General features: G+C 40.8%; 1 protein-coding gene and 6 non-coding genes across 7 annotated transcripts; 1 reads left to right on the top strand and 6 right to left on the bottom strand.

Moving 5' to 3' along the window:
- Nucleotides 1-846: 846 nt before the first annotated feature.
- On the bottom strand, nucleotides 847-15,710 carry LOC148083178 (uncharacterized). The gene is made up of 4 exons (XM_087785668.1): nucleotides 15,445-15,710; nucleotides 2,901-3,185; nucleotides 1,172-1,222; nucleotides 847-1,114 (listed from the first exon to the last, which is right to left on the bottom strand). The coding sequence occupies exons 1-4, from the start codon at nucleotides 15,632-15,634 to the stop codon at nucleotides 1,101-1,103; spliced, it is 540 nt and encodes a 179-aa protein (XP_087641794.1). The 5' UTR covers nucleotides 15,635-15,710; the 3' UTR covers nucleotides 847-1,100.
- On the bottom strand, nucleotides 3,511-3,592 carry trnal-aag (transfer RNA leucine (anticodon AAG)). The gene has a single exon. It is a non-coding gene; the product is annotated as a tRNA-Leu (tRNA).
- On the bottom strand, nucleotides 4,005-4,086 carry trnal-aag (transfer RNA leucine (anticodon AAG)). The gene has a single exon. It is a non-coding gene; the product is annotated as a tRNA-Leu (tRNA).
- trnal-aag (transfer RNA leucine (anticodon AAG)) lies at nucleotides 5,253-5,334 on the bottom strand. Its single transcript has one exon. It is a non-coding gene; the product is annotated as a tRNA-Leu (tRNA).
- On the bottom strand, nucleotides 8,113-8,194 carry trnal-aag (transfer RNA leucine (anticodon AAG)). The gene has a single exon. It is a non-coding gene; the product is annotated as a tRNA-Leu (tRNA).
- On the top strand, nucleotides 10,254-10,335 carry trnal-aag (transfer RNA leucine (anticodon AAG)). The gene has a single exon. It is a non-coding gene; the product is annotated as a tRNA-Leu (tRNA).
- On the bottom strand, nucleotides 11,539-11,620 carry trnal-aag (transfer RNA leucine (anticodon AAG)). The gene has a single exon. It is a non-coding gene; the product is annotated as a tRNA-Leu (tRNA).
- Nucleotides 15,711-16,468: the final 758 nt, after the last annotated feature.

Genomic DNA, 16,468 nt, shown 5'->3' with positions numbered 1-16,468 from the left:
ACATTATTTTCTTTTTTTTTTGTTTTAATTATTTAGTCCACAAAAAGTTCCTAAAAGAAAAAAAACAAAGATTTTTAATCGTTCTCTTAGGAAAGTTTTGAAACTTTGGGATATTATTTCAAGTTAAAAAGTCTTTCAGGTTTTGAAGTATTTTCTAAATTGAAGCAAAAAACTTATTGAAGTTGTTTTTTTTTTTTTAAAGTGAAAACATTTTTATTTTAAAAGTCATTTTCTTTTTTAATATATATTTTATCAAATCGACTTTCCTTTGATTGAAAATATTTTATATTAAAGCAACTTTTTTTAATTGGATTACACAGAAACAAACTACCGTAAATCTCGCACTACTAAGCGCACTACTAGAATATAAACCGCACCAGTTGAATTTAACAAGAAAGCTAATTGTGTACAAAACAAATATAAGCCGCACTTGAATATAAGCCGCATCATATGCATTTCTGTTCTAGTGATGAGTGTGTGTGTGTGTGTGTGTGTGTGTGGGGGGGGGTGTGTGTGTGTGTGTGTGTGTGGGTGGGTGTGTGTGTGTGTGTGTGTGTGTGTGTGTGTGTGTGTGTGTGTGTGTGTGTTTGTATGATGCGAAAAAATCCAAACTAGTGTCTTCTTCAGCGCATCATCTTTCCCAGTCGGTCTCACTTTTACTGCTAGAGAGCGCCCTCCAGTGGCCGCTACCGAGGAACTATCTATACATGAGCCACAGTTTTATATCAGCCGTCTGTAGTACCCACAACATTCTGGACCCGCAGACCAGGGTCAACCGTTGAGGGTTGTTGGTTCAACGCTGACAGTGGGAACAGGTGAAGAACACACTCATGTTTCCATCACTGCTTTATTACCATCAGTATCAACAAGAATAAAAGCCAGAACATGTTTGAGGAATGTTTAAAAATATTGGCTTTTTTTTCTTCTCCTTGTTTCTCTCAAAGGGGTCGATGTGTCGTCGTGAAGGTCGAATGTGTCAAAGTTCTTCAGAAGAAGCCGGAGCTGCACGGAGGGAGAGCGAACAGGAAGTGGTCACGGGTTCTGCTTCTTGGCAACGAGGCGACCAGTGCGTCCAGAACCTTTGAGGTCAGACACGTGGATCACTCGGTCGGAGCTGAAGGACAAGAGAAGGTCAGGACTCCTTCAAGAGCAGGTGAACCGGAGACTTTACCTGCTGCTGCCTCGGATGATGTGGGTTCAGTTGCCGCGGCGACGGAATCTTCTGTCGACAAGGACGGAAAGAAAGTTGAACTCTTCAACCCTTGTGTTGTCTCTGGGTCAAGGTGACCCGAGGGCCCAAAAACAGATGGGTTTGTGGTATCCCTTGTGTTGTCTCTGGGTGAAGGTGAACTGGTTTCAATAAATACAGATACAGCGGTGGAGGTCGTTCACCTTGACCCAGAGACAACACAAGGGATACCAAAAACACATTGGTTTTCGGGCCTCTCGGGTCATCGTGACCTTGGGATAACACAAGGGATACATCAAACACATTTTTTTGCAGGCCTTCAGGTCACCTTGACCCAGAGACAACACAAGGGATACCACAAATACATTTTGTTTGCAGGCCTTCAGGTCACCTTGACCCAGAGACAACACAATGGATACCACAAATACATTTTGTTTCTGGGCCTTCGGGTCACCTTGACCCAGAGACAACACAAGGGATACTACCAATACATTTGTTTACGGGCCTTCGGTTCACCTTGACACAGAGACAACACAAGGGATACTACCAATACATTTGTTTACGGGCCTTCGGGTCACCTTGACACAGAGACAACACAAGGGATACTACCAATACATTTGTTTACGGGCCTTCGGGTCACCTTGACACAGAGACAATACAAGGGATACCACAACTACATTTGTTTCTGGGCCTTCGGGTCACCTTGACCCAGAAACAACACAAGGGATACTACAAATAGATTTGTTTTCGGGCCTTCGGGTCATTGTGTCCCTGAGATAAGGGTTAAAGACTTGTGTTCTAGTTCTACACTTATAAAGTTGACACCAATGACTGTCTGCAGTGGTAAGTACCATATAAAATAACATTTTTATTGTGGTAGCAAATATTTGATATTTGTTTTCTTCAGAGCGAACACAAGCAAAGGAAGATCATGAGAATAATAGAACATTGAGTCTATTTTTTGTCATGTTCTCCACACGACTAAAATAAGATTTATTACTATTTAACCTGCGTCACGTCACGACCCGGACGTTGACACGATGCGTCAGGCAGGAAATGAGTGATAAAAGTAAAGTGTCACAGTGAACTTACAAAATAAAACAACATTTGCAGACGTTAAAGGATATTTTAAATCGTCACATGACTTTATCACTTCTTCACCACATGAAATCAGTTGTTTTGATTGACACATGAACAAATGACTCTAAACTAATCCCAACTATCACTTTAACTATCACATGAGTGGGCGGAGCTTATAACAAAGAAAGTGTCCCATTGGTTCATTTTCTAACTTTTCTATTAAAGTTAAAAAAAAAATTTGAAGTGTTCTTTTTGCCCATATTTCATGTAGTAGGACATTTTTTCCTAAATATTTAATCCCCAAAAATTTGCTTCAATCATTTTTTCATTAAAGTTTTCTTAGCGAAGTTTGGAAGTCGTTCCATTGCTGGTTGAATTAAAAAAGCATTTAGTCACTATTAAAATAGCATTTAAAGTAAAAATGTATTATCATGAAATATTATTATTATATTATTATGGACTGTTAACAACACCAGGGGATTTATCGATACAAAATAAATCCAAAATAATATATATTATATATTATATATATATATATATTATATTATATATAAATATAATCAAATATGTTGATGTTTGTTGCAGTTCAAATGTAAAGTAAGTCATTCAAATGTGTTCAGTTGAGGTGGACCTGGGGGCGGAGCTTGTGTGGGTGTTGTTCCTGCAGGTGGCGCTGTGTCTGCTGGTGGTACTGCCTCCGTAGGTGGCGCTGTGTCTGCTGGTGGTACTGCATCCGCAGGTGGCGCTGTGTCTGCGGGTGGTACTGCCTCCGCGGGTGTTGCTTGGTCTGTAGATGGCGCTGTTTCTGCCGCTGGCACTTCAGCATCCGCCGGTTTCGCACCATCAACCTCGGCCGGCGTCTGATCGGGAATCGTTTCCGAGTCTTCTGCTACTCGACCGTTCTCACCGGCCGCCCCTGACGGGAGACAAGAGTCAAAGTTGGATGAATAAAAGGTGAAATGATATGAGCTTGAGTTTCGGTAACATCAGGACAATAAACGACTGACGATTGTTTTTTATAAACAACACTGTCTTTGAAAAGAGGCTCTAAATATGTGTTAAAGTTTATTTTCAAGTTTGGTGTGTTCGTGACTCCCGCTCTTTCTAGAGCCTGCCTCAAGTGGACACTCGATGAACTGCAGTTTCATTACTTTTGTGAACAGCACAAACTGAAGGATTACCTTTGAGTTTCTTTCTTAATCCTATCACTTGTAAACATCCAGCCCCCCAAAAAGTACACATGGCAGCGGTGGGATTTGAACCCACGCCTCCAAAGAGACTGGAGCCTTAATCCAGCGCCTTAGACCGCTCGGCCACGCTACCTTGTGACTGCAGTTAAGGAATTATGATTGGCCGATGAATCCCACCTGTTTATTCGGTTTACACCTGTCAGTCAAGTCGACCTCATGATGTAATTTTATTAATACGTTGAACGAAATATCATGGAAAAGTAAATGTAATAATAATTCAGACACTTCAGTGTGTTTTCATTGTAACATAAGTGTGTGAGACTCAAACTGTTTTGAACTAGACTGTAAATAATGCTGTGAGAGATTGATTTTTGGATGGGTGTGTACATGACTTCCACCCAGCCTCAAGTGGACACTCGATGAACTGCAGTTTTAGTACTTCAGTGAAAAACACAAACTGAAGGATTACCTTTGAACACTCTGGCCCTGGAGTTTCTTTCTTAATCCTATCACTTGTAAACATCCAGCCTCCCAAAAAACATACATGGCAGCGGTGGGATTTGAACCCACGCCTCCGAGGAGACTGGAGCCTTAATCCAGCGCCTTAGACCGCTCGGCCACGCTACCCTGTTAATTTACTTCCCGAATTATGGGGTTACGTCGCCTTATTACACCTGTCAGTCAAGTCGACCTCGATGTAATTTCATGAAAACATTGAACAAAATATCGTGGAAAAGTAAAAATTCAGACACACAGTGTGTTTTGATCGTAACATTAGTGTGTGAAACTGTTTTGAACTAGGCTGTAAATATATTTTAATGCTTTTAGAGATTGATTTTTGGATGGATGTGTACATGACTTCCACCATTTTCTACAGCCAGCCTCAAGTGGACACTTAATGAACTGCAGTCTCACATTGACTTTACTTTTTAAATCCTGATGGTTAGTATCTCTCGAGTGTTTTTTCTCAACCACTTGTAGACATTATCAAAAATTGTACATGGCAGTGATGGGATTCAAACCCATGTCCACGAAAAGACACAATGTGAGCTACAAGCAACGTTAAGATTGAGTATTAAAACTAAATCATACTAAGGATTATTTTACTTTTTAATTAGTAATGTTTTTTCACTTTTTATTTCTGAACCCCATCTTGTGATTGTAACCTCTGTAAGATTCTGGATAATCCTGCTTTTTTGGGATCAAATTTTCACAAAATTTTAACGAAATATCTTCAACAACAGAAACTGGTTGATCCAGATCAAAACTGGGATTGAACTACTTGATTCATTTCAGAATCTTTATTTCCCTTGTTGAACAAAATATTTTCAACATTTAATCCAAAATCCAGTTGGATTACATTTTTCTTTCAATGCTTTTACTTTAACAGGTTCATTTGTGATGAATGACAGAATATTTTTGTTTTTATTCAACTCTGGTGGTATATTTTATAAGATCTTTTTTTTTATTTCACTTTACTGAGGGTCTTAATAAATAGATAATGTCTACTTTATACTTTATCACTGCAACTGTTCAACAAATCAAGTCAAAATATAAATAAAAGTATTTGTTTCTAAATCATACCAATTGATTATTTGAATTTTTGTGTTTTTCTACATTTTCTTTCTGAAATTAACTTGGTCATCCCAACACTCTGTTAGAATCACAATGAATCTGTTTTTGTTTATTTTATCAAACATATCCAGATCGTACTGAAAGTTTTTGAACAACACAAACTGGAGTTTCTGTCTTAATACTTTCACTTGTAAACATCCAGCCTCCCAAAAAACACATGGCAGCGGTGGGATTTGAACCCACGCCTCCGAGGAGACTGGAGCCTTAATCCAGCGCCTTAGACCGCTCGGCCACGCTACCTTGATAATGATCTTCTGCAGGCAAAACATTGTTGGAAGTATGTGTTGTCCGGTCTCTGGTCATGGGATTGATTATGGTAATCTGAATTATGATTGGCCGATAGAAGTAAGTAAGTAAGTAAGTAAGTAACTAAGTAAGTAACTAAGTAGGCAGGTAAATAAGTAAGTAAGGTAAGGTAAGGTAAAACTTTATTGATCCCTCAGGAGGAAGTAAGTAAGTAAGTAAGTAATTAAGTAATATTTATATAGCGCTTTTCCAGACCAGGGTCACAAAGCGCTTAAACAATTAAAACAATACTCAATATAATACAATAAAATATATACTTTAAAAGATCAAGATAACACTGAGACAAACACAGGAGTCTCAGAAAATCAAGGAAAAGCACAAATAAAAGTGTCTTCAGATGTTTCTTGAAGGAGTCAGTAGATCATCAAACACAGATGTTTCTTGAAGGAGTCAGTAGATCATCAAACACAGATGTTTCTTGAAGGAGTCAGTAGATCATCAAACACAGATGTTTCTTGAAGGAGTCAGTAGATCATCAAACACAGATGTTTCTTGAAGGAGTCAGTAGATCATCAAACACAGATGTTTCTTGAAGGAGTCAGTAGATCATCAAACACACATGTTTCTTGAAGGAGTCAGTAGATCATCAAACACAGATGTTTCTTGAAGGAGTCAGTAGATCATCAAACACTGATGTTTCTAGAAGGAGTCAGTAGATCATCAAACACAGATGTTTCTTGAAGGAGTCAGTAGATCATCAAACACACATGTTTCTTGAAGGAGTCAGTAGATCATCAAACACAGATGTTTCTTGAAGGAGTCAGTAGATCATCAAACACAGATGTTTCTTGAAGGAGTCAGTAGATCATCAAACACAGATGTTTCTTGAAGGAGTCAGTAGATCATCAAACACAGATGTTTCTTGAAGGAGTCAGTAGATCATCAAACACAGATGTTTCTTGAAGGAGTCAGTAGATCATCAAACACAGATGTTTCTTGAAGGAGTCAGTAGATCATCAAACACTGATGTTTCTAGAAGGAGTCAGTAGATCATCAAACACAGATGTTTCTTGAAGGAGTCAGTAGATCATCAAACACACATGTTTCTTGAAGGAGTCAGTAGATCATCAAACACAGATGTGTCTTGAAGGAGTCAGTAGATCATCAAACACAGATGTTTCTTGAAGGAGTCAGTAGTTCATCAAACACACATGTTTCTTGAAGGAGTCAGTAGATCATCAAACACAGATGTGTCTTGAAGGAGTCAGTAGATCATCAAACACAGATGTTTCTTGAAGGAGTCAGTAGTTCATCAAACACAGAGATGGTTCCAAAGCTTAGGAGCAACAGCCTGGAAGGATTTCTCTCCTCTGGTCCTGAAGCATGTTCAGGAACCATCAGTAGATTCTGATCCACAGACCTCAGAGCCCGAGCTGGGGTGTAAGTCTGGATCAGATCACTGATGGAAGGTCTAACCATGAATAGATCTGAAAGTAAGAACCTAAGAAGTAGAATAGTAAGAATTTTAAAGTTGATCCTGAAAGAAACTGGCAGCCAGTGAAGAGTTTGAAGGATCGGAGAAATGTGAGTTCTTCTACTAGAGCAGGTTCACGTCGGCTACAGAGCCTAATACATACTCAGTCAAGTTGACCCTTTGTGATGTAAATTCATGGAAAGTGAGACCAACCAATGATTTTTGACAGGTTTGAAAGGGTTTAGGAAAATGAGTAAAGACAGAGCTACAAACATCATCTTGTGCGATCTGATACGGATCTGCATTGGCAAGCACCAGGCACGCTCCCTGCCTACAACACTCTCACCACAGAAATCATACATGAACATGTTCTTTGCTGTGTGAACCAAGGTCAGCAAGTCTTCAAAGACCATCTAACACCATGAGTCGAGGCTCACAAGTTCAGGTTTCACTCTGTGAGTCCAGCGCAAGAGTGGGTTCTGGAGACACAATAAACTGATCCAGATCTTCCTCCTGACCTTCCTTTCAACTGTTTAAGCTCCTCACTCACTACATCCTGGCTCTCTGGTGCTACTGAAGACATCCTGGACACTCAGACCATGATTTGTTTTGTTTAATCTCAAAGTGATTTATTATTTATTTATTTATTTATTATAGAGTTCTATTTTCATAAGGACGAGGTTTTATTGTCAGGCATCGTCCACTTCATCTACTTCATCACTGCAACAGTCGAAGAAATAAAAATATTTAAAAATCATAATAATTGATTATTGGACCAATTTGAAAGTTTTGCTACATTTTCTTCCTGAAATTCACTTTGTAATCCTAACCCTCTGTTAGAATCAGGATAATCCTGCTTTGTTTTTATCAAACTGAAGGTTTAGGTTAAAACTAGGATTTAATAACACGATGGAATTATATTTCTGATTCTATATTTCCCTTTTGAACTAATCATTTTCAAGATTTAATCCAATCTGATAATACTAATCCATTCAGATTACCTTTGAACAACTGGCCACAGAGTGTTTCTTCCTTGAGTTTCTGTTACATCAGGACGATAAACAATCGATGTTTGGTGTTTATAAACAACACTGTCTTTTAAAAGAGGCTCTAAATATGTCTTAAATGCTGTAAAGTGTGTATTCATGACTCTTTCTAGAGCCAGCCTCAAGTGGACACTCGATGAACTGCAGTTTAAGTACTTCAGTGAACAACACAAACTGTTTACCTTTGAACCCTCTGGAGTTTCTTTCTTAATCTTATCACTTGTAAACATCCAGCCTCGTCAAAAATACTAATGGCAGCGGTGGGATTTGAACCCACGCCTCCGAAGAGACTGGAGCCTTAATCCAGCGCCTTAGACCGCTCGGCCACGCTACCTTGTTGACTTCAGTCAGGAATTATGTTTATTAGCGGATACGTTGCCTGAAGTCCTGTGCTGTGTCCCAAATCGCATACTTCTCTTAGTATACTAGAAGTTAGTATGCATCAGGATAGTGAACATACTAACTAGTACGCAAATTCTCAACAGATAGTATGTCTCAAATCAAACTCTGCTGCTACACACTAACAGGAAATGACGCGACAGCTTCTTCTTCTACTTCTATTTAACGATGATTTCAACCAGCTGTAGGAACACTATCGCCACCTGCTGGCAGAACGTTTTGCAAGTTTGGAAAAAGAAATCAAGAAAAAATATGAGAATCGAAATATTCACAAGATATTTACGCTGGTATCAGCACCGAAGACGTGTCATTGCAAGTATGCAAATTGAGACACATCATTGAAGTACCTAACAGTCTAGTCGACCTCATGATGTAATTTCATGAAAACATTGAACGAAATATCATGGAAAAGTAAATGTAAAAATTCAGACACTTCAGTGTGTTTTCATCATAACATAAGTGTGTGAGACTCAAACTGTTTTGAACTAGACTGTAAATATATTTTAATGTTGTGAGAGATTGTTTTTTGGATGGGTGTGTACATGACTTCCACGCTTTTCTACAGCCAGCCTCAAGTGGACACTTAATGAACTGCAGTTTCACATTTACTACTTTTTAAATCCTGATGTATTATACACCGAGTGTTTTTTTTCAACCACTTGTAGACATTATCAAAAATGTACATGGGAGAACGTACCAGCGAACGTACCAGCGAACGTACCAACGAACGTACCAACAATCGTACCAACGTATGAACGAAAGAACGTACAAGCGAACGAACGTACTGACGAACGAACGAACGAGCAAACGAATGAACCAACGAACGAATGAACCAACTAACAAACCAACAAAACAACTAAATCCATAAATAAATCCTCATATTACGTCATATTAGCAAGAAAAAAAAAGACCATCCAAGGTAACAGGGCAGCACGGCTGAGCAAAATACTCAATGAAATATAAACTTAAAAAGATCGAGATAACACCAAGAACCACACAAGAGTCTCAGAAAATCAAGTAAAAGCACAAATAAAAGTGTCTTCAGATGTTTCTTGAAGGAGTCAGTAGATCATCAAACACAGATGTTTCTTGAAGGAGTCAGTAGATCATCAAACACAGATGTTTCTTGAAGGAGTCAGTAGATCATCAAACACAGATGTTTCTTGAAGGAGTCAGTAGATCATCAAACACAGATGTTTCTTGAAGGAGTCAGTAGATCATCAAACACAGATGTTTCTTGAAGGAGTCAGTAGATCATCAAACACAGATGTTTCTTGAAGGAGTCAGTAGATCATCAAACACAGATGTTTCTTGAAGGAGTCAGTAGATCATCAAACACAGATGTTTCTTGAAGGAGTCAGTAGATCATCAAACACAGATGTTTCTTGAAGGAGTCAGTAGATCATCAAACACAGATGTTTCTTGAAGGAGTCAGTAGATCATCAAACACAGATGTTTCTTGAAGGAGTCAGTAGATCATCAAACACAGATGTTTCTTGAAGGAGTCAGTAGATCATCAAACACAGAGATGGTTCCAAAGCTTAGGAGCAACATAATTTTAAAGTTGATCCTGAAAGCTCTAGTCTGCGTGCAGGGGTTAAAATCCCAATGCTGTGAGTATTTTTGACTATGTTGACATTTGATTGACTTGAAAAAGAAGTCAACATGAAACGGTAGTTCATCAAACGTCCAGTTGAGGCTGGCTGTATAAAGGATGGAAGTCACGTACACACCCATCCCTAGTTCAAAACAGTTTGAGACTCACACACTAGGGTTACCATCAGAACACACTCAATTTTGTCACTTTTACTTTTCCATGATATTCCTGTTCATCAGTTTTCATGAAATTACATCATCATCGACTTGACTTACGAGTGTATATCAGGCAACTTAGCCTTGAATAAACAGGTGGGTTTCATCGGCCAATCATCATTCAGATCTCAGACTAAATCTAGAAAAGCCATTTCCAACATGGCCATGAAATGACTGACCAGGGTAGCGTGGCCGAGCGGTCTAAGGCGCTGGATTAAGGCTCCAGTCTCTTCGGAGGCGTGGGTTCAAATCCCACCGCTGCCATGAGTTTTTTTGACGAGGCTGGATGTTTACAAGTGATAGGAATTAAGAAAGGAACACAAGGGCCATTAATTCAAAGGTAATCTGAGTGGATTATGTTTATCAGACTGGATTAAATGTTGAAAATGGTTTGTTAAAAAAGGAAATGTATCAAATAATCCAATCCTAGTTTCAATCTGGATCAAACCTTCAGATTGTGTTGTTCACATCTTTTTAAAAGTGCTAAAACTGCAGTTCTTTGAGTGTCCACTTGAAGGTGTTTGCAGAAAGAGCTGAGCTGTGTCTCAAATCGCATACTAGCGTACTAAAAGTTAGTATTTTTAGTGCGTTAGTGCGTCTCAATTTTTAGTATGCTAAATTTAGTGCGCCATGCACACTAAATTGGCGTACTAACACGCCCACAAAACTGAGTATGGTTCGATGGACACTAACCACCCTAAATGGCTACATCTTAGTGATGTTGTAAACGGAAGTCACGTCATATATATATTCATATATATATATACTTACAGGTGCATTTTCAGCAGCAGTAGACGGATGAGACATCTTCGCTGCTGATACCGGCGTAAATATTTCGCCAATATTTAGTTTCTCACATTTTTTCTTTATTTCTTTTCCCAAACTTGCAATAGTGCAATGGCGATAGTGTTACTACTGCTGGTTGAAACCATCGTTAAATAGAAGTAGAAGAAGAAGCGTCATTTCCGGTTAGTGTGTAGCATAAAAGGAACACTATCGTCACCTGCTGGCAGCACGTTTTGCAAGTTTTCGAGAAGAAATAAAGAAAAAATATGAAAAAAAAGTGTATATATATACAGTATATATATACTGTATACAGTATATATATATATACTGTATATTTAAAATTTAGTGTGCATGGAGCACTACATTTCGCATACTAAGAATTGACTTTTACAGCATTAAAAACGTGTTCTGATCGTGACATTAGTGTTTGAGACTTCAAACTGTTTCAAACAAGGCTGAAAAGATGTTTTTCATAATGAAACAATAGTTTGTCTTTTTGAAGGGTGTAAGTTAGTAATTTGTATTTATATAGAACTTTTCCAGACCAGGGTCACAAAGCGCTTAAACAATCATGTACATGACTTGTTTTTTTCTGTAACCAGCCTCAAGTGGACAGTTAATGAACTGCATTGACTACTGATCTTTTCATACTACTCATAAACAACCACCCAAAAGTGAACATGGCAGTGGTGGGATTTGAACCCACACCTCCAAAGAGACTGGAGCCTTAGTACAGCACCTTAGACCACTCGGCCACGCTACCTTATTAATAAACAAGTCGTGGGCACATTGGAAATGTGTTCTACTTCATATTGGTGCTCCGCCCTCTAACCGCTTCGCTATTGGTTTACCCCGAGGCACCGCCTCGTCTCTGAGAAAGCTTAATGAACTCGCCACCCAGCTGGGTGCAGTCCACTTCCTATGAAGGCCGGGAAATACCCACCGCATTTCCTCCTTTACAACTCAGCGAGAAAGCTCCTGAAGAATCGTGGCAGACGTAAGCATGAGCATCGATGTGGATAAAGCGGTGTGTCTGACGTGTGACACCCCCCTGGGGAGGGGGGACACGCATGTTTTTTGTTTTCTCTGCCTAGGCCCTGATCACGCGATTGCTGATTGTGGGGCCTGCCATCGACGCATGCCGCGTCCTCCAGCCAAGTCGTGGGTAGTCGGCCCACGACCGGCGGTGTTATGAGGCGGATCCGAGCCCGGAGATGTCGAAGCGGGTGGGAGAACCGGGCTGGTTCCTCGCTACCCGCTTGACGTCCTCCCGCGCATCTTCACCGCCGCGGCAAACCGCATGGAGGTCGAGCTCCCCCCCGCACCTCCACTCGCGCCACCCCGGTTTACATGCGGAGTGAAGGACGTGCGGAATGAGGCGCTCAGGACTGCGGTTCCGAGGGTTGTTTGTTCTAAACTGGACGAAATCTGGGACTACGCACTGCAGGGGTCTGCCTCTCCCATGGCTGCGGGGCCTCCCGTAGGTTCCTACGGACCCTACTGCCGTGTGGACGGGGTGACAACCTTGGACCTTCTGACATGGAGGAAGTCAAGGACTCTGTGGCTGCGCTCCTCAGGATGTCAGCAGGCGTATGCGATTCTGGGAGGCAGCGCAGCAGGAGTCGGCGCAGCTCCGGCATCACCAGCATGGGCGTGATGACGAGGCGCGACAGGGATACGGCGCTCGAAGACGGAGGTCCTGTTCGTCGGCGTCATCATCTGGTGCTGGGGCGAAGCGTCACCAGAGCCAGCCACCCCAGCAGCAGCAACAACAGCGGCAACGGCAGCGGCGGGCGAGGAGTGAGCGTCGCTAAGATCCGCAACGGGAGCCAGCAGCCGCAGCAGAGTCTGCAGTCGATGGGTCAGCAGCAGTGACAACACAGCAGAGGCGGCGAGGCATCTTCTCTGGGGGGGCCTTCCTATTCTTTCAAGGGCAATAAAAAAAATGGAAATAAAAAATGGAGAACTTATGACGTTTCTGTGGTTCATTCTGAGAGAGATGTTCGTAGTGTGCATGTGTTTCCACATGTGAATGTTACCTATTCACAGGTGTCTTTAGAAACTTTTGCCGCTAATGCTAAGCTAACATGCTCCGCTGTTCATAGACGGCGAGAGTTTCCTCTCAGAACACAGTTTGAAGGAGGTTTCAAACCCCTTCGTCCGGGTCATGCCGAGACTGTAATAACTGATTCTGTCCAAACGAATGAGGGGCAGACTCCAACCACGTGTTTTGTTTCCAGACGAGCAGATGTCCGCGACTTCCTGAGTCAACTGTGTTTGCTCCTGCGTCTACAAGCGCTCGTGCCCGACAGAGCTTGACAGCTGATAAATTGGAACTAGCCGGGACATGTCTATGTTGACCGGAGGTTGTTCCTTCCCCCACAGCGCTGTCAACAGGCACTGGCACCGTGGAGGACGTCACGTATGGCGGCATAAGAACGGCGCTTTTACGCGCAAGTTTTCTCGCCGTTCTGAGACCATGCAAGGGCGAGGAGCTACCGCCCCTTCTAGTCGATCATCTGGAGAGGTGCGTGGCGGTCGGATCTCACGAGAGATGAGCAGGTCAGGACCGCCAGCGGAGCTTGAGAATGTACTGGACGCGGTGAGTGATGTGGTGCTGACGCGCGTGGGATCTGTTCTGAACTCCTCGGGTCAGGCCTATGCCAGCGGGGTCTAGAACAGACCAGTGTGAAGACACATAAACTGGCTAGAGCTAAAGACAATTTACAACGTCCCGCTTCACCTCTCTCCCCAACTGTCACGGTCCAATGTCCTAGTGGTATCCGACAACTCCACCACCGTTGGGTACGTTAATCGCCAAGGTGGAGTCAGATCCCCAGCACTTCTGAATGTGGCAAAGAAGATTTGGCTGTGGGCAGACCGTCACCTGCTCTCTCTCAGAGCTCAGCATGTGCCGGGAGAGCTGAACGCAGTAGCGGACAGACTGTCGAGGGGGGCCGTCCAGGACGAATGGGGTCTGTCCGAGGCAGTGGCAGCCGAGATATGGTCTCGGTTCGGTCACCCGGTGGCAAACCTCTTCGCCAGCAAGGAGAACTTCAAATGTCCTCTCTGGTTCTCCCTCAGGGCATCGGATTGCCCCCCACTAGGCGTGGACGCTTTTGCCCACTCGAGTTGGCCGGCAGGACTACTGTTCGCCTTCCCTCCTCCGCGGCTCCTCCTCCCCTTAGTTCGGAGGACGAGGCGGGAGGGGCTGAGGTTAATACTGACGGGTATTTCGTAGGAAGTGGACTGCACCCAGCTGGGTGGCGAGTTCATTATGCTTTCTCAGAGACGAGGCTGTGCCTCGGGGTAAACCAATAGTGAAGCGGTTAGAGGGCTTTGCACCAATTCGTAGAACCTGAGATTATTATGATAACTCAGGGGGTTCCAGGTTTAGGCTTAGATCTGAATTATGATTGGCTGATGAAACCCACCCGGTTAGTTAAGGGTTTGTCGCCTCGTTAACATGCACCAGTGGTCATTTTTCACGATATGACTTAATTTTATTTATTTAGTTAGATATTTTGTTTACAATTGGATTATTTAGTCACTTTTGAATTTCACTCACATACACAGCATTGACAATATAGATCAATATAAACAATCATTTGTGAAATAAAGGAATATTTATTAAATAATTGAAAATATTATAATATATACAATTTAGTCAGTACAATCTTGAAGGAATGTTCAATTGGACCCCCCACAGGGAGGAATAATCTTCCCTCTACACAACTCTGGTGTGTTTTGTGTTTCTATGACAATGTTTTATTTGTCTTTCCTGTTTCCTCTTCAATGATTGACAGGTGAGAGGACCTCAGAGAATCTTTAACTTGACCTTCTCGTGACCTTCACAACAACGCTTGAATAGAAACGAAAAGTCTTTGGTTTGTGCTTCAAAAATGTTTTCTGTTTACATTTTAAAAGTGAAATCTTTGTTGATAAATATACAAACAATGTATTTTTGATTGAAATAAATAACAAATTAACTATATTTAATGGTGTTTATATAAATAAACCGCTTTAAATTCTCAAAAAAAAGACTGAAAAACCTTCTTTGATCCATCCAAATGTTTGACCTCGACAACACAAACATTTAAAAGTGTGTTGACGTTTGTATCTGCGTTTGTTGACGCACGACGACGACGCGGCGTCTCTATTTCCTACTGAAACTTTAGACTGTCACCAAATCTGCTCTGAAGCTTCATCCTCTCCACGAGTCTAGTGTTTGCACACAATGTGCCAGAGAAACACGGTTGAATATATATAAATACATGTGTTATTGATTAAAATTCATCATTTAATATAATCACAAACTTGAATAAACATAATTTGTATTTGTTTGTTTTTTTTTATTCTAGATTGATAATCTAGCTAATAAAGCTACTAATTAATTTAAAAAAAAAAGAAGCATATTTTATTAATATATTTGTATTTTATTCAATTTTTTATTATTATTTCACATTTGTGACTATGTTGTGTCTCGATCATTGTTGTTTGAATATAATGTTTCACAATGTGATTAAAAAAGCTATGAAATGTAGAGATTAAATGACAAGTGTTTATCTTTTATTCATCATATGTCACCTGTGGCTCCGTTGCTCTCCTCGGGTTTGACGCTGGGTCTGGTCGTGTCCACCGCTGAAGTCTGGGAACTAGTCGAGCATCCCATCCTGTCCCAGGTCAGCAGGTCGAGTTTCAAACCGAGTGGATGTCGAAGGTATTCCTGGGAATAAACGGACGTCAGTGGAGAGATGCCTTCAGTGACGCGCGTCATTCCGCGCCATCGTTTCTTCTCCTCCTTCTTCTTCTTCTTCTTCGTTTGGTTCCTGTGTTGTGGTTTCAGGTGAAACGTGGACTTGTTGTTTACTGTAACTCAGACTGTTTCCAAGTGGCCAGAAGAACAAACAATCCTCATTCAGGTGAAGGGAAAACAGCGCCGCCTGCTGTCTAAGCCCGGGAGTGCGTAAATGAATCCACTTATTCCAACAATTCGATGAATTAAATGCAACATTATCTTTTGTTTTTATAAATTTTTTTCTTGGTCAATGGCAAGATTGATTTACCCGACTTTTTATTTATTTGTTTGGTTTATGAACTATAACGATAAGTAAATAAACCGTTCTTTGCGTTGTTTGTTATTCGTTGTTGTTTTTACTGTGTTAATAGTATTCTTTAACACGGTTCACCAGTTTCATGTTTTTGAATATTAAATATTATGATAATAAGATGTGTTTTATTATTATTTCTTCATAATTTAGTTGGTCCAAGAACCAATAATGTGATTAACCTTTTAATAAACCTTGTTTAGAATTTACAATATCTCGTAAAAAATGAAACTTCTTTGCTTTGACGTGAGTATCACACTGTCAGTAACTGTACAGTAGCTTAATCAATACTATGTAAATTAATAAACAACCTTTCATGTGGTGTAACTTAATATGGGTTAAGATTAACTTTAAATAGTAAAATAATGAATTAAAATATACACATAGAATACAAAATTAAAAATAAAACACATACAAACACATTTACATACATCCTCAACTTGTGCACACACACACATAATCAAACATAATCACACCAACACAATTTCACACACAAACGAGTC

The sequence above is a fragment of the Callionymus lyra genome, chromosome 3 (genome assembly GCF_982586985.1).
Source record: "Callionymus lyra chromosome 3, fCalLyr1.hap1.1, whole genome shotgun sequence".
Lineage (NCBI taxonomy): Eukaryota > Metazoa > Chordata > Actinopteri > Syngnathiformes > Callionymidae > Callionymus > Callionymus lyra.
The sequence above is the reverse complement of the archived record's forward strand: the minus strand, read 5'-3'. Positions and strand labels throughout refer to the sequence as shown.

What these genes read in the sequence shown, in the direction of transcription:
- LOC148083178 (XM_087785668.1), bottom strand. Translation starts at nt 15,634, where the DNA reads ATGACGCGCGTCACTGAAGGCATCTCTCCACTGACGTCCGTTTATTCC. An exon ending in GGAGAGCAACGGAGCCACAG is followed by an intron (nt 3,186 to 15,444) that starts GTGACATATGAT and finishes GTCTCCCGTCAG; the next exon opens with GGGCGGCCGGTGAGAACGGT. An exon ending in CACACAAGCTCCGCCCCCAG is followed by an intron (nt 1,223 to 2,900) that starts GTCCACCTCAAC and finishes CCTTGTCGACAG; the next exon opens with AAGATTCCGTCGCCGCGGCA.